The 24758-nt window shown below is 47.2% G+C and overlaps 1 protein-coding gene across 3 annotated transcripts in view; it reads left to right on the plus strand.

Annotated features, from left to right (window-relative positions):
* The window catches only part of Gas7 (growth arrest specific 7), a 230555-nt gene that overhangs the window by 58311 nt on the left and 147486 nt on the right, over positions 1–24758 (plus strand). Inside the window, exon 1 of one of the 3 annotated variants that reach the window (XM_039086991.2) lies at positions 12955–13229. Within the exon in view, the coding sequence (XP_038942919.1) occupies positions 12970–13229 (260 nt within the window). The 5' untranslated portion in view covers positions 12955–12969. 3 annotated transcript variants of the gene reach the window in all.

Below are 24758 nucleotides of genomic sequence, written 5' to 3' on the forward strand. Positions count from 1 at the left end.
ACCATGACAGGCATGCTTTTGCCAATCTGTAAAATTTGGCTTAAAAGCCAAATGTCTTCAGAATTGAGTTATAAGTAATCTTTACATAATGAAGAGAAAAGTCATTTTTTTCAGGGGCACAGAGAAACAGCTCAGCAGTTTAAAACACTTTCTGCTCCTGCTGCTTGGTTCTCAGCACCCACACGGTGGCTCACAATTGTCTGAAATGTCACCGCCAGGAATCTGACACTCTCTCTGACCTCCATAGGCACCAGGCACAAACAGTACACAAGCATACATGCAGGCAAAACACCCAGACATATAAAAAGAAAAGAAATCTTTTTTTAAAAAGAGACGCTTCTGTCAGATACAAAATTTATGGAATTTTTCCTTTCCCCTTTGTCCTTTAGAGCATAAAGGCTATTAAATTAGGTGAAAGTTGATTGGCATTTTTTCTGTTCTACTTCTGTTGTCCTAAGAAACTATGGCTTAATCCTGGCCATAATGACTTTTGCCTGCATTTTCTTCTAGGACATACAGGCATGCGTGCCTGCATGGGTGCTTGCTTCTGTGCATGCATGTCTGTCTGTCTGACTGTGTTTGTACATGTGAATGCAGTTGCCTACAGAAGTCAGTAGAGGGCATTGGATCCTCTGGGGCTGGAGTTACAGAACAGCAAGTGCTGCTAACAGCTGAGCCATCTTTCTGGCCCCTTTAAAGAATTTTGGAGTTTTAGCTGTCACTTAGGGTTTTGAGCCTAATGGTGTGAGGAATGAGTCCAGCTCCATTGTTTTGCATACAGATACCCATTGTCCCAGCATCCTTTGCCGGGGACACTACCCTTTCCCTAAGGAATGGTCTCTACATTAAGGCCAACACTTCTGCGCCTGTGTCTTTTAAATCAAAGGATGACAGATAAAGCTGCTGACCTACGGGGAGGAATCAATCAAGCATCATTTCCGTTTATAGTATCACTCTGCTTGGAATTGGAAAAAAAAATCCTTCACACTTTTTATTAACCCTGCATGCAGGCAAAGAACAAGTGTTGTAAATTAAATATAAGCAGGGAGACGCCATATTTTGTTTTTTGGCTCAGTGAAGGGGAAGGGGGAGGCCCTTGGCTTCAGCTGGCTCTGGAATTCCATGGGGTGTGGGCTGAAAAATCAAAGCTGAGATAATCAAGTCTGGGTGCTCTGGCCCTGGGGCCATGCATGCAAGGAATTGTGTGTCCCCTTGCCACCTCTTTTCTGTCCCCCTACCCCTCGACTCTGGGCTTCCCACAGCGGGAAGCCAGCATAGGAACAGCCCAGCAGTGCAAGCAGTGGCCTCTGGACTCTGGGCAAGGACTTGATTTAGGAAGGGATTAGGGAACTGTTTCCTCCACCACAGAATGGAATCCTGGAGCGTCCTGGCCTGCACCTCCTACGTGTGGGCTGGGTGTGGAGCAGCCCTGGAACTGTTGGTGTGGGCTGTGAAGCTGCACCAACCGCCTTGGCTCCTTCAATGACTCAGTTTGGTCCAAGACAGGGTCAAGGACCTGAGTCCCAGACCTGGCCAGGTTCCCTGGAAACTGGACTTGAATCTTTCACTGGTCCAGTTCAGAGTCCACCCATCTGACCCAGAGAGCAGAGGATTTAGTTAAGCTCCAGATGTTTACATGTCTGACTCAGTGTTTGCCTGTACTCTGCAGAGAGCTTATGTGGCCCAAGAGGTGGCCATGGAATTTGCTCAGATCTCTGTGAGGGTTCTACTGTTGAATCAGCATCTGCGGGGAGGGGCTGAAGGGGTGGGAGTGGGGATATGGGGGGTGGGGTTAAGAGGGTAACAGCATGTTACAAACAGCCTGCTGGGAGCTGGCCCAGGCTTGGGAATTCAAGGGCTAGACTGCTGTTCAGTTTGCTTCTTGGAAGGAAACCTAGTACTTCTGTCTTCCCATTGTTACCCTAGAATCCAGAGAAAACCCCACACTAGCCTTTATTCCCCTGGTTCAAGTTCATGTCTGCAAGATCAAAGTTCTCGAAGGGCACTCATGCCTTTCCACCCTGGCTGTGACCAGAGTGTGTCCCTTGGGGAGTGCACTCCTAGAGTCCTTCAGGGTTGCTGCGGGGTGGGATTTGAATGCTGACATCCATCAGGGCAGAGAAAAACTGAGCCTTCTATGGAATCGCTCAGCTGGTGGGAACAGGTTGAAAAGCACCTGCTCCTGATGCGGGCCAGCGTAGCTGCAGCCATGTCTGTGTTGGACTCAGGTTCATGCAGCAGTCTGTACAGAAGGGAGGGAGAGGCACAGTAGTGCCTGGAAACCAAGGAATTCCAAGACAAGTTGGGGGACATTTGTGGAGGGACTGGTGGGGTTATTAATGAGTGTTCTTTAGGGCTCCCCAAATCACTCTTTTGTTATCTTTCTCCTACGGAGCAAAGCTGCGAACCATCACAGAAAGTTGAATTATCTTGAGTGGATTTACAGGTGCCAAGTGCCAGGGCCTAAAAGGTATCTAACACCCCAGGAACTGGTATCCTTCCAAACAACACTAGCCAGAAACGTGCCAGGCTGGAATCTTGAAATTTCCCAGTCTTGAAATGTAGCCAGTCGGTTCAAATGAAAATCAACACACTTGCTCCCATGGGCTGCATCTGTCCAGCCTTTAGGTTTTAGTCTTAATAGATTAGAAATCAAATCCTAAGCACATGAAAGGTTGGTGGAAAATCTAGTCCACGATCTGCATCCACACCTGGGGTTCCAGGCTCCAATTTCCTAGCACCGTCTCCCTGCAACTGTACCGGACTCTCCAAATGAAGACATAGAGTATGGAAGGTCACATAGTTCGAGTGCCAGAGCTGGGATTTGAACTGCTAGCCTGCTATGTGGCTGTCCTGCTATTTGTGGAAATTAGAACCAGAGCCTGTTAGTTTTAAAGTGTATTCCCTTTCTCATAACCCACATTGGAATTGGTTCAACTCCCAAATCAGAGCAGTTGCTTCCCTGAATTTTGGAGATTTTTCAGCAACAAGAAGAGATCTTCAGTGTGTGTGTGTTTGTTTGTGTGTGTGTGTGTGTGTGTGTGTGTGTGTGTGTGTGTACCAGACACTTGTGGTGTACATGTGAGTGACTTTCCTCAAGTACTCCTCCAAGGAGTTCCAGAAGAAGGGAGCCAGTTTGGAGCAATGACCCCTCCCCTACCATCTGCAAAGTGGCTCTTCCCTTCCTCCTAAAAGGTCTTTTAATCATTGCTTTTTCTGGACTCCCTGGGTCTTTTCCTGATAACTATAAGGTGTCTATGCAATTGGAACAGCACTGCCATCCAGCCCCTGTGTAGTCAGAGGATTCCCTGAGATAGGGGGTTGGCACTGATGGACTACACCCACTACAGACTGAGCTCACCCAGTATAGCCCTATCTGGTTGTCTCTGGTTCTGTGGGTTCCCAAGTCTGTGATAGGACTGGGCATGTGAGGGCTGAGAACAAAGGGAAGGGTTAAAAAACAAAGCAGGGTGGAGGGGCCGCTGAGAGATTTATTAGCTAAATATTTTCCGGATGTTTTCACAGTTCTTTAAGTCTAATCCAGGGGGAGGCTACGGGACTCAGTCAAATGCCTTCATGGGCTCCCACCCTCAGTTGGCCCCCTAGTTCCTCACTCCCAACATCACCCAGTCCTCCCCTCCCCCACTGCCTCGCAGTTCACTCCCCTCTTTCAGGCCCCTGCTTTCTCCCTCTCTTAATATACATGCCACTGCTTGACAAGCTTTTCAGCTTAACATGCATTTTAAATGTTTTAGTTTTTAAAGATTTCCTTACTTTTATTTTATGTGTATGTATGGCTATTCTGCCTGTGTACCATGTGTGTGCAGTACTCACGGATGCCAGAAGAGGGTGTCAGAGCCCTTGCAATGGGAGTTACAGACTATCATGGGCCACCACCAAGGAACTGGGAACTGAACCCAGGTCTTCTGGAAAAGCAGTCAGTGCTCTTGGCTACTAAGCCTCTCCAGCCCCTTAATGATATTCTTTAAGCATATTTATATTAAGCTAGGTGTGTGGTGGCACACATCTGTAATCCTCAGGACATAAAGGCAGGACATCACAGGTTTGAGCCAGCCTGGGCTACAGAGAGACTTTGTTTGAGGATGGGCAGGCAAATGAGAGGGAGTATGTTTCTAGTAACAAATATATTTTCAGCCACTTCCAATGTTTACTACTAATTCACATTTCAACAAATTACTACTTAAAGTCCCCCAGCGACGTATACTGAGGCTGCTTCCTTTTTAAAATTCTTTTTCTATTAAAACAAGCAAAAACAACATCCTCTGTGCTGTTGTCTGTCTTTCTGGCTGAGGTTCCTATATGTGGTTGGACCAACATTGTCCGGCTGCTCTTTAGAAAGGTCAGACCAGGTTGTGGTCTGCTAGGATGTCAAGACAGGCTCTTTCAGACCACAAAGAACATTTAGCAGTACTGTTGCCAGCTGTAGAAGAGATGCTGTGAGAGGCAGGAGGCACAGTACTTGCCAGTGGGGACTTGTGCTCATGTGTGACATGTATTGGAAATCTGGGAGCCTTTTGGGGGTTCCAGGAAAAGGCTCTAGGGGTCCCTGGCTTCTCAGCAGCCTTCCATACTAGCTTCTGCTAGTGTGTGCTACCTACTCTTATCATGAGATTATTCCATCCCTATAGGACTGAGTCTTTGGGGGCATCCATGCTGGCCTGGCCTGTCCCTTGGAACCCTACCCCAGTAGGTTTCAATGGGTGCCTGGGTGTGAGCTTCTGGTTCAGCCTTTCTGGTCCAGGTCTGAGGAGCTGGGATGTGTGTAATGGGCAGTGGACGGTCCATTTCCCTGTCTGCCTTTAGCTCAGCCTTTTCTTGTTAGAGGCTTGTGCAAGGCCCCACCACGAGGGGCTGGTTGGAGCCGGGAGCTGAGTGGGGATCCCTCTTGGGGCACAGTGATGGCTCTGTTTCCTCCTCCGCCTTGCCAGGAGCCCCCATTCACTGCAAGGAGAGTCACACATTCCCCCTTGACATAAGAATAGAGCCCAACTGTGCCCCAGGACAGAGTCCAGCTTCTTCAGCCGGCCCTCGAGGCCTGGCAAGGGCTCCCAGATGGTACTGGCATGAGTGGGCCCTGGCTGCCTGCCCTGCCAGCCTCTTGTGCATTGTATGGTTGGGACAGTGGGTTCAGTGTATATGCCTGTCCGGGCCCCAGGAACCCACCATGACCAGGCTCTGCCCAGGATGGAGGAACTCGTCTTTATATTATCTGCTCTAGGGCTCTGCAGGGTCCCTCCTGTTACCAGCTTTGATGTGCCCAAGGTTTAGCCTTGTTTCTGGAAGGGTGGAAACGGACCCATGCTTGAGAAGGGTAGCATACATAGCAAGCACTGGAGGCTCGGTGGTAAAGGCTGCTAAAGCAGCTGGGGACTCCTAAAGCCTTTTACTGGAACCTCAGGAGTCTGTGGGGATTAGAAAAGGCAAATGGAATAAACAAAGCCCTGGCACCTCCACCCTTAGCCCTGCCTGGGTCTGAGGCAGGACATGCAACATCTGAGAGTCTTCCAGACATGAACACTCAGCAAGGTCCTATTAACCAGGCAAGAGCTCAGAGTGGGGCTGGCAGTATGGCTCAGTGGTAGTGTGTTTGCTTAGTGTACATGAGACACTCTGAGTTTGATCCGCAGCCTGACAAGCTCAAAGCAAATCAGACAGCAACAGAAAAACATATAGTGTTCCTTGGCTCTCCTCGGGGTCATCCCAGGTGGTCTTTACCACACACTCTGGCCTTAAGATCTCATAGCATTTGCTTCTCAAAGTGTATTCCCCAGACGGGCTGCACCAGCCCCTCCTTCAAACTCACTGGCTGGTGTTGCATGTTCTCAGGCCCACCCAGAACTGCCTACTCCAAATCCTGGAGCAGACCTCAGAAGTCTCTGTTGCAGCATTTATACCAGGGACTCTGGTATATGGATCTAGGCAGATCTAATCCCCAAATGCTTCCCGGGGTCAGACAGGTCGGCAGGTGTGTTGACATCACAGGTATCAAATAAAGGGATATAATCATATTACTTGTTTATCTCCCAGCTTACCTACAGATTTCTGTTCATTTTGCAACACTAAGGCTGCATAGAAGCAAATGTTGTCCTGTGTTGAACAGCTATGATTGTCCTCTGAGATCTTCACCTTGACCCTAGAAGTATCACTTACCCTCCTGTGGCTGTCATTACCTCAACAGTGAGTCCCTAGACCATGATCGAGGCTACCCTCTGGCAGGAATCGCAGTTTGAGTCCCCGTGACCCCCTCACTTGATTTGGGAAGACACGTGATTGTATTCGTACAAGGCACCACTCACATTAGTGTTTGGGAAAGTATCTCGAGTTAGCAGTATCTAGGTCTGTCTCTCAGTAAATGTGTGCCTGGTAAAAGAAGGATTCTAGAAGGAGCAGGCTTGGGCACTACCTTTTCAAAGAGAAAGAAAGCATCATTTGTAAGCCTTCAGTGAGAGGGAAGGTATGTAAGCACCTTTAAGGCCTTAGGAGTCTGTGAGACATCATCCCCTGGCTGGATAGCTGTGGGAATGCTGCGTTAGGCATGGCCCTGAGCCCTTTCTGAAGAGGGGAGGGGATACATGATAGGATTCTGGACACTGTCGAGCTGAGAACTCGGGTTTCTGCTGCCCTCCTCCTTCCCCCTGCCCTCCTGCTACCTAAGGGCTACAGTGTCCACTCCACTTTGAATATAGAGCTTTGTCGGTTGGTTTTTGGAGTGGCAGTTGCATGGCCAGCTTTTGGGCCATGTCTCCACCCGACTGGTGAGAGACGCCTTGTGCTTTTGAATACTCTGTGATAGGAGCCTGAGAGGTTCCAGGAAGCTATGGGGCTGTGCAAACACTCTCCCATGAGGGTTATTAGGGGTTTTTGAGGTAAGTTGGACAGGATAGAATACCACATTCTGTATAGGGGCACTGGGAACCTTCTAGGTTTCATTGGGGGAGGGATGAGGTTGGATACAGGAGAGGTTGCTGCAAAACAAAGAGGTCTGAGGCTAGCCCCTCTCACCTCAACCTATACTTGCCACAGCTTCTCAACCCATCAGTGGGCATACATCTCACAGGTGGGAAGATGGTTTTAAATTACATCTGTCTGTTCAGAAATATTGAGTAATGGCATTCATCTAGGTCCTTCTCTTTTCTAAGCATTGTTGAAAATACCTGGCTTATATTTTCTCATGTGATCCACAGACTCGTGATTGCTATTCATCTTACATTCGGGGTACACTGAGTTGCAGAGATGCCAAATGGTTTCCCCATTGCAAGGAGCAAAGTCAGGGTTTATAAATTAGGTCTTCTCTCTCTAGAGCCCAAGGGTTTTTTTTTTTTTTTCTCTGTCTCTCCTAAAGATTGTACTTCATTTTGATGTGTGCATAAGCAGGTGCCTGCAGAGTCCAGACGCACTGGTGTCCTCCGGAGCTTGAGTTACAGACAGTTGTGAGGAGCTCAGTGACATGTGTGTTTCCTAGGAACTGAGCTGGGATGCCCTGAAAGAGTGCACACACACGCTTAACTGCTGGGCCATCCTCCTGCCCCTCCAGGGCCGAGGTTTTGAGTCCTGCCTGTATCTTAACATTGCCCTTCCATATTCTGCTGGTTAGACAGGACTTAACCTCCACCAAAACTCACATCCAAACTTGGTTCCCAGGGTAATGTTACACGGACATGCTGGCTCTCTGACCTTGTAGACGGGTTAATGTCTCTTTCAGAAGCTTGGGTAGTTAGGTCTTCTGATAAGGGACTAGATCTTGGGGGAAGGAAAGGAGGTAATTTTTGTTTGTTTTGTTTGTGGTTTTTTAAATTCACTTTGTGTATGTGTTTGGGCATGCCACAGTGTATGTGTCAAATCAGAAGACAACTTTTGGAAGTCAGTTCCCTCCCCCCCCGACCCCCATGTGGGTCCTGGGGACTGAACTCAGATCATCAGACTTGGGAGCAAGCATTCTTACCCACTGAGCCATCTAGCTGGCCTAGGTTGGGCTTTAAGGGACTAGGTTAGTCACCACAGGAGCTTTTGTCATAAAGCAACAAAACCCCTGGTGTTTGGCCTCTGCAGCATGTCCCTGCTTGTCACCCATGCACTTGTCCTCACCCTATGATGTCATCCTCCATGAGCCCCCTCCCACCTACAGCCAAGTAGATGCTGATTTCATGCATTTGAAAATAAACCTCTTAGGCTGTCACTTAGTCCTACAGCAGGATTGAACCTGCACCTAACAGGACTATTTAGAAGCCCAGTTACATGGGTTTGGGGGAGAACAATAGTGCCCCTCCTTCCTTGGTTCTTTATGGATACTCTCAAGACCCCAAAATTCATCAAGGGAGACAACTAGAAGCGTTTCTAGTAGAGGTGTCTGGACTAGTTCTTGGTGATCGCTCTGTTGTTGGTGGTTGTGTCACTCAGTTGTTGGTAGCTGTGTCTTCTTCTGGGACCCGGGACCCACTATTTCAGCCAGTTCATAGCTGCATGTACGATCAAGGGAGGTAGAAATGTCAAGAGCTGGGAGGCCATCATGGGCCTTCGACAACAGCACCCTTGGTTTTGTTCCTAACAGGAAGTACCTTGAGCTCTTCTCATTACCAGCCCTGGGAAGGTGGCTAATGTTTCTAAACTGACTGTGCTCGCTTGTGGTCACAGGCCTGAGCTCTGTAACCCAGGCTGGTCTTTCCATGTACCCAGGTGTGACATCCTCTTCAGGCTGTGGCTTTGGGTGGAGGCACATAGATGAGAAGAGTCAAAGCTCTTCTAACACCTGTCCCATCAGCACCCATTGGTGATGGCGACCAATGGGGCTCACTTAGTACCAGGGTCAGTTCTTCTTGAGAAAGTATTGGTTCTATCACATGGAACGGTGAAGTTAGCTAACACGGCCCTAAAAGCAGTGCCTTCTGGGACAGTGGCCTGGCAAGGGGTAAAGAGGCACCCCAGTTTCTTCTAGAGAAACCACTGCAGTATGGTTTTGTCTGGTAGCTGGGGAGAGAATAGGTACTAACTCAGATGGAAAGGTTAGTCAGAAAGAAGCTGGGAGCCAATGTGAACCTAGAACTCAAGAATCAGCTGGTCCTGGGGTACTGGTGTATTTCCGTGTGCTCCATGGTTCTGTGTGATGTCCGTGCTTGTAATAATCTTAGGATGAACCTCCCATAGCTCATTGTCTTCCAAGTAGGATGTCACCTTGGTGAGAAGAAGGCCCTAACAAGCCGTTGGAGACTCTGATTAGTCATTTGTCACTGCATGAGAGATTAAGTGAATGGATTGGCCAGAAGGGCTCAGAAGATATCCATACAGAGACATGAAAACAATGATTACATCCAATCTCTTAAAACTGCCACCACTTAGGTCACCTGAGCACCCTATAGTCCCCTCGCCCCAACCCTGTTTGCTTGATTAGTTTTGTTGTTCCAGACAGAGTCTCCTGTAATTCTACAACCCAGGCTGGTCTGGAACTCAGAGGCACCTTACCTCAGCCAGCTAGGCAATGGGATCAAGTGCCATATTGCCTGGCTCCCTCTTGCTCTTTTCCATTCTTAGCCCATCACCACCTTCTAACATTCTTAGGGTGGCTCTTGTGTATTATAAGATGGTCTTGAACTTGTGATCATCTCTCAACCTCACAGTTCTGGGTATGCAGTACCACATCCAGATCTCCCTTCCCCTTTCCCCTTCTCCTTCTCTTTCTCCTTCCCCTTCCCCTTCCCCTTTCCTTCCCCTTCCCTTTCCTTCTCTTCCCTTCCCTCATCTCCCTCCCCTCTACTCCCCTCTCTTTCCCTTCCTTTTAAGATTCTCTATACTTTTACTTGTGTATTATGAGTATCATCTCTGTAGCCTACTGGAATTTCAAAGGCAGAGGTGCATTCCCTATTCTCTCCTGTCCACAGATAGGTCAGAAATACCTGGAAACAGGGCCTTGTACTTGATATATGCATGGAGGAAATGGACCAGGCAACACTTGGCTGGTGCCATCAGTCCCCAAGAGGCCCTTAAACAGGCTGTTATGCTGGTTTCTAGCAAGAAGGGAGGAGCCACTTCCCTGGGAGGTGCCCGCCTTGGCCCTGCATTGTGCTCTGGACTTAATTGGCCCTGAAGCTGGACCACCCCAATCCCTCATGACAGCTCAGAGAAAACTGGGCTTTCTGGAACCTCTTGGCAGGGTTCTGAGGGCCTCCAGGGAAGGCCAGGGAGGCTGACAGGTAGTGAGTGAGTAGAGCTGTTTGTAGCCAGGATTTTGGAGCCTGTGGTTGGACTACTTTCTCCTGCCCTGCCCCCACACTGGTTCCCACCCTGTAGGCTGGGACAAGTGGAAAAATGCCTGATTGAGAAATCCAGGGTGCAGACGAAATCCCTGTTTATTCAGCCTCCATTGTCTTGTCTTGCAACTGGGATGAGGCTCCCAAGCTTCATCTGGGTGGTCACTGCATCTGGGGCTTCCTGTTGCCCTCTTGGTAGAGGGCAGATTCAGGTGCTCTGGCTGGAGCCCTGCATCCTATCAGGGTGTGCATTGACTTGGCATTCCCACACAGTCTGCCCCAAATTAGGCTCCCTGAGGTCAGAGAATGACAGATGTGTCTTCACAGCTGTTCCAGTCCAAGTCCTCAAAGTCCTTGACTCCTCTATAGTCTCTGTCTCTGTCTCTGTTTCTTCCTCTCCCTCTCCTTCTCCCTCTCCCTCCCCCTTTCCCTCCCTCTTTTCCTGCCTCACTCCTTCCCTTCCTCCCTCTCTCTCTTTCCCCACGTATTCCAGAAACAGGTTGGGGCCTCTTCCTGTAAAATTGATTTTAAATTTCTACCATTTTTAACAACCCCTGTCTCCCAGAACTTCTCCATACTGTTAGTCAGAGCCGGGGCTGTTAATCTGATGACCTGGCTGTACTGTGGTCACTTCTAACTGCCTTGCCTGTTCCCAATCTCTTCTTTATTTACTACTTTTTCTTCTTGAGACGGGCTCTTACTGTGTAGTCCTGACTGGCTAGGAATTGTTTATGTAGAACAGGCTGGTCATGAACTCACAGAGATCTACCTGCCTCTGCCTCAATACCAGCCTCCCTCCCCCTCTCTCTGCCTCTGCCTCTGCCTCTGCCTCTGCCTCTGCCTCTGCCTCTGCCTCTCTGCCTCTCTGCCCTATGCATGCTGGGAGTAAAGACATGCACCACTGTGCCTGCCTACCCCAGTCTGTTCCTTTTAAGCAATGTTTCCAATCATGTCACACTTCTGCTTTGGACATTCCAAGGCTTTGATGCCAGCAGAGGAAAAGCTGAGGCAAGCATAGCCCAAGAGATAATCAAAAAACATTGTCTCTGTAATGAACACTGTTTTCCTTGTCAATGTTCCCTAATAACGCAGTATAACAATTTTCTCAGCATTCACATGGTGTTAGGTATCGTTAAGTAATCTAGAGATGATTTAAAATGCACAGGAAGGGCTGTCAGGACGGCTCAGCAAGTAAAAGGAGCTTGCTGCCAGGCGAGCCATAGGGTGGAAGGAGAGAACCAGCTCTGAAAGTTGTTCTCTGGTCTGGGTGCGAGCACGTGTGTGTGCTCAAGCTCACACAGAGAAAGCAAACAACTTAATTTTAAATGAAGTACAAGAGGAGATTGTGTGGGTTTTGTACAAACACTAAGCCACTTTCCATAAGGCACTCTCAAGGAGCTGGGATTTTGGCTCAGCAGTTAAGAGCACTCACTGTTCCTGCAGAGGACCTGGGGTTTGATCTCCAGCACCCACATGGTAGCTCACTTACAACTGGCTGTCACTCCAACACCCTCTTCCAGCCTCCAGGGACACAGCACCCATACAGTACACAGACTTGCAGGCAAAATACCCACATACACAAAATAACAAAATGAAATAAGAGTGTGTGTGTGTGGTACTTGAGCATCTACAGGTTGTGGTTGCCATGGGGGATCCTGACTTTTATCCTCTATAGATAATGGTATATAAAGGAGTTCAGTACTACCTGTGAGTCCAGCCACTCACTGCAGGTCTTATAAGCAAGTGATCACTGTCAGACTCTAAAGGACTCAGCTAATCTCTAAACTCAGCCTCAGTTTATCAGAGCAATAAGGACCTAAAGGAGAGAGGGACCCATTGCAGTTTGCAGGGCGTTTATAATTTCCAGACCCCTCAGACTTGAGAAGTCCTGTCACCTCACCCCTTGGGAGGCCCTTCCCACAGCCAAAGCCAGGAGCAACATGGCTCCACAATTGATCACAGCAGGCACTCAGAGCTGAGTGGAAGGTGAGGATTTGGAGTCCATGTTGGCAGTGGAGTTAAGATAATGGGGATGATGTGGGGTTGTCCCAGGGATGAGTGACAGGGGGCCTCCAGCAGTCTGTCCTGAGTGGAGGATGTGGAACGAGAAGGAAAAAGAAGTGATGAAAAAGTGTTCAGGGACTGGACCAAACTATGGGGTAAGACTTGTGTGTTCACAGTGTGCACCTCAGGCCTGGGGAGTCCACTAGAGTCCTTAGCATATGGTCAAGGGAGAGCCAAGAGAGACAGGTTCTTCAGAAACATGGCTGTAGGTGTAAGTAGAGACCAGTTGCCAGTTGGGTGGTTGTCTCTTCTGGGAAGAATAAGCTTTGGAATTACCTACTGAGTTGGTGGATGTGATGCTTCCCCTCTCACACACCCCCCCAGCCTCCCAAGTTCCTCCCAACCCCTAACACCCTCCTACAGTCTGCTGATGAAGCCTCTTGCTAAGAGTGAGCCTTCAGCTGTGGTTTTGCACCACTCTGCCCTCCAGTACACTGGCCACTCCCACGTGGCTCCCCTCCTTCCCTCTCCCCTCCCTCCCTCCGCTTGGCTGGCTGCTGACTCACAGAGCTCTTGTCTTGTGCAACAGCCTAAGCTCCCGCTCTCAGAGAAGCACTGTTTTCCTCCCAACCATCGACTCCGGCCTTGATTTATGCCTTTTCATTTGGGTTAATGTTTTCCACATTGAAGTCTGGTGATTAGTATGTGGTCCATTTCTATAACCACCAAAATCCAAGTGCCCAGTGTGGGCCTGGCACAGAGAATGAAGCCAAGCAGACAGACAGAGGGTAGTGCACTTCATTCCCCAAGCCTGTCTGTCTGGTCTGCAGCTGGCTCAGCTCCTCCGGCCTCCTCACTTCTGAGGCAGAAGCCCAAGAAAGATGCAGTCTTCACATGCTGCTTGCCACTCTCCTGTCAGTTTCTTCCCCTTGGAGGGCACACATCTCGCAAGGGTGTGAAGAGGTAATTGCTTCAAGCCTGTGACTGCCTACTGAAGAAGCCAAGTGTTAGGAAGTGACAGGCAGTTGGAGGGTGTAGAAAATGCTCTCTCTGTGGCTTTAGAAGTATCACACGACTCTGTGTGTGTGTGTGTGTGTGTGTGTGTGTGTGTGTGTGTGTGTGTGTGGCTTTTTTTCTGTCAAGAACCATAATATTACCGTTGTTGCTATGGTGTTGTTGTGGGGGTGGCTAATTGGATGCAGCCCCATCTGATGCAGGCTAGTGTCTGGTGTCCATAGCGACTATCACACGGCAGCCATGGGGACTCACTTTGATTTTCTTTCCCGCTGTGAGGAGATGGCAGAAGATCATTTAGGGGTGGCTGTCTAAGCTCTGACTGAGGTGTGGTGGCACCCAAGTCAGAAACAGGACCACAAACTTGCATTCAACTTGGGGGAAAACATCCCATGGTCATTTCCAGTTCAGACTGACTAGGGAACTTGAGGGGCCACAGGGAACAGGAAGTGGTATCCTAAGCAGAGACAAGTCCTATGCCTATAGAGCATCCTAGGGGCTCAGGGCCTTGTGCAGGTACTGCCTTGCCTATGAGACAACAGTATTAATGGCTTGGGTCCATAAACACACATGCAGAAGTCTCCTGATGTTTCTTCCCTGACAGGGAGCTCATCCCTTAGAAATTCACCCTACACTGGGAAGATCATTAGGGGAAAATATATCAGGAGACCCCTCACCTGAGTTACACCTGCCATCAGCAACTTTGTTTTACTCTAGAGGCTCTGTTGTTTCCTCTTGAAACTGCAGGGGTGACAGGGAGCTACCACCCACTGCTGTTCCCCAGCATGAGAGAGAATCAAAGTACATATTGCTACCAGTCCAGGAAAAGATCAGGGTGAAAAATCTCTGTATGTGGTTTCTATTGGAAGTATAGCACCACATACACTGTATAAATAAATAATGAGATAGAGTTACATACAGATGATTGATTGATAAATACATAGACAGATGATAGATAGACAATAGATAGAAGATTGGTAGGTAGGTAGAATGATAGATAGATGATAGATAGATAGATAGATAGATAGATAGATAGATAGATAGATAGATAAATAGATAGATCAGAACAGTGTAAATCAGGAATTATCTATACGTCTGCTAATTTTACACCTTTTGCTGTTGTCTGGTGTTTTGAGACAGGGACTCACTCTGTAGCCCATGCTTACCTGAAATTTATTAGACAGTCCAGGCTGCCCAGAGTTCATAGTGTTCTTTCTGCCTCAGTCCACGTTCTACAGCTCTACAGTGCCAGGACGACAGGAACAAGCTACATCCGGCTGAATGTTATGCTTATTGCATTGTAATATTTGCTGACATCTGATGCTTGAAAAGGAACCAAACACTATAGAGTGACGGTTGCTTTCCCTCCAGCTCTTGTCCCTACCCACCACTTTCCTCCCAGACGCCAAACAAGGTGTTGGATTCTTCAATTTTCACTTTAAAAATACTTAGTTAATTTTATGACTGTGTGTGCGCACGCACACGTGCATGGAGGCCAGAGGAGAGCATTTGGATCCCTTGGAGCTGAAGTTACAGGAGGGTTTTGAGCTGTCCTAAAATGGGTGCTAAAACCTGAACGCAGGACCTCTGCAAGGGCAGCAAGTGCTCTTAACTGTTGAGACACCTTCCAGTCCTTCTTCAAGTTTTAAAAAAAAATACATTTTTAAATTTTCTGTGTGTTTGTTTGTAAGTGCAGCCAATGTGTGTGTGGGATCCATGGGAGCCACAAGAGGGCACTAGATCAGTTGGAACTGTAGTCAGAATGGTTGTGAATGCTGGAAACAGAGCCCAGGTCCTCTGCAAGAGCAGCCAGGGCTCTTAACGACTGAGTTATCCTTTTCCTTCTCTCTCACTAGCTCCAAATATTTCATCCCATTGTCTGTCTATCTGACTGTCTTTCTATCTATCTATCTATCTATCTATCTATCTATCTATCTATCTATCTATCTCTATCATCCTTCATGTATGTATGTATGTATGTATGTATGTATGTATGTATGTATCTATCTATCTATCTATCTATCTATCTATCTATCTATCTCTATCATCCTTCATGTATGTATGTATGTATGTATGTATGTATGTATGTATGTATGTATCTATCTATCTATCTATCTATCTATCTATCTATCTATCTATCTACCTACCTACCTGTCTTTGAGTTAGGATCTCCTTATGTAACCCTCTAACCTGTAGTCTTTTGCAGACTTGATGAATTCCTCCATTGAGCAGTGGATAGTCTCCCATGCTGCCTGGCCACAGGGGAGGCCCTTTTAAGCATTTATGTTTATAATTTGTGACAATGCCAGCAGGCTTCATTTCCTATGTGCAGCTACTCTTATCTTTTCTACTTCCTCCCTCATCTAATCTCCAACTGCACACCCCAACCCCAACATCTCTGCTTAGGGTGTCCACCCTGTGTCTTCAGCTTCCCACACGCCAAGGATCCAGGGTTTTCAGTAAGAGTTAGACTTTGGCAAATGCCTCTTGACACCATTCCTTGGGACACGAGCTCAAGAATACATTCCAGGGTGGCTTCGGGTGTGGTGTCGTCATTTCTGTCCTCTTAAGATTTTCTAGTCACGATGCTAGAGGTAGAGCCAGAGTCTGGAACACTCAGATGCTGTAAGCCGGCACAGCCCAGCAGAGCTTCCTGTGGCAACAGAAACTTTCTGTTTGTGCCTCTACCATGTGCTTGGGTCACACTGGGGATGTGGTAAAAGGGACTGAGGAACTGGGGTCTTTAAATTTATTTAATCTGGATTAACTTAGATTTAAAGAGTAGCCTGTGCCCAGCAGTGGTCATATCATAGCCCGGCTCCCAGGTACACACTTTTAAGAATAAGAACAGGACAATAAAAGCCTTTTAAAGGGACGGGGTATGGGGTGGAATACACATGGCTTCAGCCCAACACTTAGGAGCTGGAGGCTAGTGCATATCTATTGACTCAAAGCCAACTTGACCTACATAGGGAGTTTCCAATACAGCTAGGGTTACAGAGTGAGATCTTGTTCCCAAAACGGAAAATAAAAGTAATAAAATAAGTAAATAAATAATAAAATAAAAAGGGGCCTCATGTAGCCCAGGCTGGCTGAAGACAGTCTTGAACTTCTCCCTCTACAAATATGCACTGGCGCGCACACCCTTCCAAAGAAGCACAATAAAAATATTTTTTTTTAAAAAAAAAGGAGCTATGTAAATTCTGGTAAAAAGGCTGTAAACTTAGTGGCTTAAGTGACACATTTCTTCACTCACAATTTGGAAAATCTGAAGTCTGAAATGGGTCTTACAAGGTTAATAATCCGGATGTGGCCTGGGCTGGGGAGTCTCTGATAACACCCCATTCCCCTTTCTTTCCCTCTTGCTTGGTTCGTGATTCCTCATCATGTGTCTTTCCTCCCATTTCCTAATGGTCTTTCCTCTCAGAATTTTGTCTTCCTGTTAGAAGGGCCTTTTTGTTTAGTGGCGGTACTTAGGTTTGAACCCAGGACTTCCCAGGAGACAGGCAAGCACTCTGCCGCTGTACTGCCTCCTAGGCCCTCTTAAGACTCTCTTGCTTGCATTTAAGAACTTCCTGGAACTATTCCATGTAACTTTCCATCTCAGAATCCCTAACTTAACACACCCTTTGAAAGTCCTTGCTGCCCTATAAGGTAACTTTAGAAGGTTCTGGTTATGAAGCTGTGAATCAAGCTAGATGTCAAGATACACATCTATAATCACAGAACTTAGGACGTGAAGGTGGGATCATAAGTTCAAGGGGGTTTCTTGGCTATGTAGTGAATTTGAGGGGGCGTCCTGACCTATATGATGCTCTGTCTCAGAAAAGAAAATGACTAAGTCTGATCTTTTTATTATTATTTTATATGAACAATTTTGTTTTAAGTAGTAAGTGTACAACTGGGTCAGTGAACTTGGGCGACAGCACTTGGTTTCTCATGTGCATGACTTAGGGTTTAGAACAGTGAATCTCAAACTTGCTGTGTGTCAATCACCTGGGCCGGAGTGGGGGTGGGGGTGGAGGTTATGGGAATGCTCCAGACAGGACTCCAGCATCATTTCCTGTGTTTCTGGGCCCATGATTGGTTCCCTGGCTCCCCAGGAGACTGATCTTCAGAGAAGTTTGAAGGTCTAAGAACTGTTGCAGCCTGAGGTATGATCTGAGATTACCCATGTACCTGCAGAGGGAGGTGAAGAAGTGTGAACCCAGGTCGCAGACAGGAAGTGAGTGCTGGGGAGGATTGAGGAGGGGCCTGTGCCTGCAGAGAAGCAACTACCTGAGCCACACCTGGCAGGCCTGAGAAGGTGTGGCTTCCACACACAGAAGCAGGGCTCTGAGCAGAGCAAGAGGCCTCCAGAGGTAAGCATGTCACCTCTGGGGACTTAGAAGCTGTCTGAGACCAGAACTAGGGACTGGAAAACTTATTGGGCAAGAGGAAAATGACCAGGAGTGATCTGCTGGTGTTGTCAGTGTGGACTGAGGTGAGAGGGTGGCATGGTCTGCCTTCCTGGCTGCCACCAGACTAGGTGAAAGCAAGGACAATGAGGAAAGGGGGTGGAGGTGAGATGAGAGACCGGAGAGGGTGTGAACACCGCTCAGGTTGAGCACTTCATGGATGCTCACTGATAGAGCTTGCTGGGAAGTCCAAGCTGCAGGTGCAGGGATGAAGAGCTGCGTGCAGGGTGAGTAAGATCAGCCAGCTCCCTCATCTCGTAAGTATTCTTTGGGGTGGAGCAGCATGGCGTGGTAGAGTTAGGCAAATAGCAGGCTAACACAAATAAACAAGGAAAGCATTTAGCTGGTGCCGAGTGATCTGGAGAGTTCCGTGAACAGGGAATTGGGAGTGGGTGGATGGCTTCTTTAGCTTGACTACCTGGGGAAGGCCTCTGTGAGGAGGTGGTATTTAAGCTGCTGTCTAGATGCCAGGAAGGACCTGGCCATGAGAAGAGATGGCAACGGCACTTCAGGTAGGGAGAGAGCAATGCAAAAACAAGAGGCAGGTTCAAACTTGCTTTGTCTGGGGACAGCAGGGACCAAAGGGTCTGATAGAACTTTCTGTAGTGACGAGAGTGTTCTCTATCTGCCTGGTGCCTCATGCAGCTACTGGCTGCAGGTGACTGTGAGGTATTGGCGTGGTGGGCAGTAAGGCAGAGTAAACGACTCTTCTATTTTATAACTGTAACTGTCAGCAGCTGCACACGAGCAGCATCTACTGCATAGGACGGCACTTGGCAACAAAGTTAGGGAAGCTAGAGGTAGGTAAAGAGGTCACAGAGGCAAGGGATGAGGTCATTCCCCATTGCTTTGTGTATTATGCTAGATAATGTGAAGTTTTAAAGATTTACTTATTTTTTTATATTAAGTGTATGGGTGTTTTGTTTATCTGTATGTATATATTTCACATGCATGTCTGGTGGCAAGGAGGCCAGAAGAGGGCACTGGACTCCCTGGGAATGGAGTTTAGGATGATTGTGAGTCATGTGTGGGTGCTGGGAACTAATGATCTTAACTACTGAGCTATCTCTCCAATATCATAATATGAATTAAAGAAAAAGAGCTGTGAAAAGCCTTTAGATAGTTTTATTTAGAGGGTTGACATAATCTCATTAGTGTGTGTATGTGTGTGTGTGTGTGTGTGTGAGAGAGAGAGAGACAGAGACAGAGACAGAGAGAGAGAGAGAGAGAGAGAGAGAGAGAGAGAGAGAGAGAGAGAGAGACATGTGTTTGTTTATTTATAGTGATGGGTCTATGTTGCCTAGGCTGACCTTGAATTCCTGAGCATTAGCTGGTGCCTGATTTATACTCATTTATACTCATGTGTCGCTCTGCCTGGTACTCTCATTTTGTCTCTGTCTCTGTCTCTGTCTCTTTCTCTCTCTCTCCCTCTCTGTCTCCTCTCACCTCTCTCTCCCTCACTCCCTCACTCTGTCTCCCTCCATAACTCCCTCCCTCCCCCTGTCTCTGTCTCTGTCTCTCTGTCTCTATCTCTGTCTGTCTCTCCCTCTCTCTGTCTCTGGGGGGGCATGGGTGTGCGCACAAGTATGTGTGCAGAGGTGTGTGCGCACATGTACATGCATGGGCTTGTGTAGGCTAAAGGTCAACACTGGGTATCTTCCTCAATCACTTGCCAACCTGGACCTCACCAATTCAGCTGAACTGGCTAACTCTCATACTCCAGGGATTTGCCTATCTCGGGTCAGCCAGGGCTGGGGAGGACAGCTGATTACCACTGCTCAGCTTTTGTGTGGTTTCTATGTGTCTGAGGATGACTTTGAACTTCTGATACTCCTTTCTCTGCCTCCCAAGTGCTGGAATTAACAAGTGTATTCCACGAGGTTTGATACATAAGTGAACCCTCACCAACTGTGCCACAGATAGGGTGTTTTGTTTTATAAGTGAAGAGAACAAAGTTTCTTGTTGGATTTGTTAGACTTCTCCTGAGCATCAATGTAGGGAGGACGAAAAGCCAGGTGACCATGGGAAAGGCTCGAGATTGGAGTTTAGGATCATCAGGGAATTGAAAAGGTGTCAAACTATGAGTCAGGGTCAGGTCACCAAAGACAGCAAGTCTGTAGAAAAGGAGGAGAGAGGCCAGGGATACTATGACCATTAAGACTGAGCCTAGGAGAAATACATGGAAAGATACTAATCATAGTGTGCAATCTGAGGTAACACTGAATGCTACTGGATGGCACAGGACCATGGAAAAAACAAGTACCCTTTGATTTCTGAGGACATGAAGGCCATTAGTAGCATAAATGATAGTTTTCGGTGACTCTGTAGGATTCACTTGGAGATGAGGAAGTGGAAGTTATGACTGGCTCATAATATTCTTAGTGAAAACATTTGCTGTTGAAAAAACCAAAGAATAAGGCAGGATCCGGAAGCTTGGTGGTGAAGGGTAGACTGACTGTTTTGAAGTATGGGCGTTGTAGGCTGATGGGGAAAGCAGGTAGGATGCTTTTGTTAGTAGACTGCATTTTGTTCCCTGGGATGTGTGTGTACATGATGTGGGTAGGCTGGAATTTGCGTGGGTGGTTGAGGAACAGTCACTCCGATGATGGTTCCTGTCTTTGTAACTGAAGTGTGAGGCAAGGCCACCATCAGAGAAATATGTGATTGTTTTTAAATATGGAAAACAAACCCACTGCGTAACTGAGCTGGTTGAACTACTCTTCAACTTCACTATGCAAATGCATCACTGGGGGACAGGTTAAAAGACACATTTCCTGAGGTGGTGTTGACTCTGCTGGGCTCTGTACCCCACTCTGAGCAGCAAGGTTCCACAGTACTACATCATTGGGAAGCTTAGGAAGACACACCATTTCCACACTGGAATTCATGGTTTACCTCAGAGCTTGTCCATTTCAATGGCATGTAGAGTGAGTAGAAATGCTCTCTATTGAGACTGTGGCCTTCTAGTCACAGTAAGTCTCCTCTCAGACATAGCTAGGGAGCATAAATGGAAATACAAGTGAAACAAAACAACAACAAAAAATAAGGCCCAGAGCCTGGATATTTCAATGGCAATTGAGATATTTAGTGTAGGTGGTTGCCCTACTTTTCAAAAGCTCCCCTGGTCATTCTGATATTAACTCAAGCATGAGAAACACCTATGCAAAATACCAGGTCAAGGGAATGACCATGGGAGGAGGTAGGAAAGATGAGGTGGAGGCAGGGTTGCCCAGTGATGTGTGGGCTCTGATCTGTATAAACAATTTGAGTCACTCAAAATGAACATTTGAAGGCCATTAGAGTTGCTTAATCTTACATAGTCCAATAAAAGAAATGCCATGCCACTTGGCAAGAGCAATGTGCTCTTTACAGACCTTCAAATGACCTCATTGTATCCAAAGCCAGAGTTCCTTGGGACATCTGGTCTACCCTATGTATGAACTCCATGAGGGAAGGTGGACACTTAGATGCTTCTGTCAGTACTGGTCCTCCTAGAAAGTTTTAACAAAGGCCATCAGCAGTTTGAGGCAATGTAAGTGATCCAACTGGGTCAAGAGCAAGAAGACTGAAAAAACTGAGCCCAATGGACAATTGGACTCATCCATTTGTCAAAACTCATGACAAAGGTCAAAGGTAAAGCATCCTTTCAGGAAATGAGAAAAGGAATCTGGGAGAGTTAGTATGACAGTGCACAGGAGGTGTGGTACATCTGCTGACACTTGGCTCAGCAGCAAGATCAAAAAAAGTGTGAGGTGGAGTGTTTAATTGGCTCTTATAAGTCAAAAGCCAGCATGCTGTGTCTGGAGGCTTTGATGCTCATGGAGTTGTGTTACGTGACCTCAAGAAGTCCCCCAGGGAAACCTGTTTCCTGGTTTTCGTTCCTATATCTAATTCCATCCCCTTGCACTTGGTGATCCCTTTATAACTACAGAAGCAAAGGGCTGTCACATAAGACTAGGCCACAGGATGACCTTGACATTGAACTTGCTATTTTCAGTCTTTGCTGTTTGCAAACTGATCCTGAGGGACACTATTTGCCATGCTATGAGATGCTTGTGTGGCAGAGAACCAGGTTCCCCACACACACCACCACCACCACCACCACCACCACCACCACCATGCTGAGTTTGTGAGAAGCCAATGACTGTGCTTGAGAGCAGAGTCCTCTTATGGGGACTTTAGAGAGTCTGAGTGAAGCTCAAGATCTCAGAAAACTGGAACCAGGAAACCAGGGTCCAGAAACTAAAGCAAAACAATTATTATTTTAAATGACCACATTTTGAGCCCATTTGTTATATAATAATAAATAAATAGCAGGAGAAGAAAAGTTTTTAATCTCCAAACTTTCTTTTTTTTCATGAGTGTATGTGTATGGTAGACTACATGTATACATGCATTTCACATATGTGTGGGTATATGTGTGCAAATGTACATGTTTACACATATGTCTCTGGAGTTTAGAGGTTGACATTGGGCATCTTTCTCAGGGACTCTCCCTGCACTTGAATTTTTGAGGCAAAGTCTCCTGCTGAACTCAGAGCTCCACCATTTGGATACTGGAGGTAGCTAGTTTGTTGTGGGACCCCTGTCTCTTCCTCCCTAATGCTCGGATTGTATGTGACCATGAACCTGCTCAGTGTGGACCTGGATTCTGGGGCTCCAAATTCTGTTCATCATGCTTGCCCAGCAGGTGCTTTGCCCACTATGCCATCTCTTCAGCCGGGTTTAGCCTTTCTTGGTACCAGCTCCATTTTCTAGCTTGATAACCTCTTCATAATGATTCCAAAAGTGACAGCAATTTTTCAAACAAAACAAAACAAAGACAGGAAAATCGTGCAGCAACTTTCAAATGAAGCCTGAGGTGGTGTGATTGGGAGGGGAGATCAGCCCCCCTCCTCCTCTCACAAACTGAGAAAAAGACCCCGTGGGTAATACCCATTGAAAAGGATCGGAGACCATTGATTTCAAAGAAAGGACTAAGGTAACTCATGGGATATGGTAGGGACCAAATCCTTGATTCTCTCAGATAAGGCAGTGAGATGTGAGAGATCTATCTGGCTCTCAGGCACAGAGAGGAAGTGGTATGGTTAGCATAGCAGAAGTACATGGAGAAGTCTTGAGATATGGAGGCAGAAGCTGCAAGTTGACAAGTAGAAGCCAGTGTTTATGGTAGTTGTGGTTTAACACAACTTGAACCCATATCCATGGAAGACATTAAGAAGGGGGAAGGATGGCAAGGAAACCCAAGCAAGCAGGTATTGACCATTGTTTTGAGTCGATAACAATAGGCTTTGAGCTTCTGTGCTAAGTAGGATACTAGCAAGTTGGGGTAGACATATGAAGTCAACCACAGTCAGTGTTGAAAAGGAACCATAGTCGTTGCTCATTTGAACTCCCTGTTAAATGTGAACTAATCCACCAAGTCTTTTTTAAATCCAAAGTTCCCATTTCCCTTTCCTAAGTCTTTAGAACTCTCCATAAAAAAAAAGGGAGAGCTAGATGTCAGCGTCTTTCCATTTCTGGGTAGATGGAAGAGAGATGGAACGAAGAAGTTGGTACCAGGAGCTAGACAAAAGGGCTACGGCGCTTCTGAGATTCAGCAGCAGAGAGATGCCTGGCCCTCCACTGTGCCCATTCTACACCTTCAGATGGGAAATAGAGGCTGACTTAGTCCCTCCGCATTTGGAAGTAACTTAATTTACTGTCTGAGGATGCGTTAGGTTGGCAAGAGCGTAACTTTGGAAAAGTGGAATTCGCAGAGGGCACTAGGGACTGGAACACTGAAGTGGTGACCAAGGGTGACTAATCTTGCAAAGTGATGGGTATTCCCCTTCCTTTTACACAGAGGGCCCTGCTTGTAGATGTGTGAGCCTTGTTCTGACTGACTCTAGCATGAAGTTCTTTCCTGTTGTACTGTTTATCTCAGTCAATTGTATGGAGGGTCTTAAAAAAAGGCACTTCACTCCTTACTTTCAGAAATTCCAGTGCCAGGATAGAAAGCTGACTTCTGCCTCAGCCTAGAGCACTAGAAAGGCACATCTCTTAATACTGTGTTCATCTTTAAGTTTTACTCCAGCTAGTGGAAAGGTTTGCAAGTCCCTGCCTACGTGGAGTGTTTTCAGCTGAAGCTGCTTGCTTCAGCATTTATGCTGGGAGCCCAGGAGGGCCATATGGAACCCTTTCTTGAGATCCCTGGGAATGTACTCCAGCATGTATGTACTCCAGATCTGCAATGGGCCAGTGGACCCAGCTGTATTTGGTAAGCAAGGGTGTGGCTAAGAGAGGGGCTGGACGGGTGTGTCTCAGCTCTCTGCACGTTCTGATGAGTCACACAATCCTGCTGGTTGTCTCACAAAATGAGAAGATGGGACTGAGAGAAGGTCCTAGAACTGGTTAAAGTGAGCATCAGGTAGGCATTCCTTGCTCCCATGCCCGTGGCCACCGCTCTGCCTCTTGGTTCAGGATTTTAGTTATATTCAGAACAGGGTCTGGTGCTGGGACTGTGCCCAGCTTCCACAGCCATGGACAGATCCTCTTGCCTAGTACAACATTCCTCTGCCACCTCAGCCACTGGGATGAGAAGCTCTGGTCCACTAGTAGCAAAGGAAGGCTCCTTTCTGCTTGGTACCTGGACCACCCTCGTCTTCCTCATCACTCTACGTTCTCCTCTGAGGTTCATTCTCTGTGGTGAGTGTAGAGTAAATATTTAGGCAGAGGTCACAGAATGAGGACAAAGGCAACCACACCTTTGTGTGGTTAGCCATATCATCTCATCTGAGTAGAGGAAGCCACCTCAAGAGTTCTTCAGGAAGCAGGATTTCACTTGGTAGAAGAAAGAAGGGTAGGGGCAGCATGAAGTGAATGTGCACAGTCAAGAGTCCAAGAGTTTGGTGGCCTCCTGAGTCCTCTTAGGCCAAAGAGGTCCCAATGTTTATTTAATCCTTCCACCCTCGGCTTATGGTCAGGAACTGCCAGGGGTGCCCTGGTATGCTTGTCTGAAGATTCAAGTGAAGTCAAAAGG

Source organism: Rattus norvegicus, chromosome 10 (genome assembly GCF_036323735.1).
Source record: "Rattus norvegicus strain BN/NHsdMcwi chromosome 10, GRCr8, whole genome shotgun sequence".
NCBI classification, from domain to species: domain Eukaryota; kingdom Metazoa; phylum Chordata; class Mammalia; order Rodentia; family Muridae; genus Rattus; species Rattus norvegicus.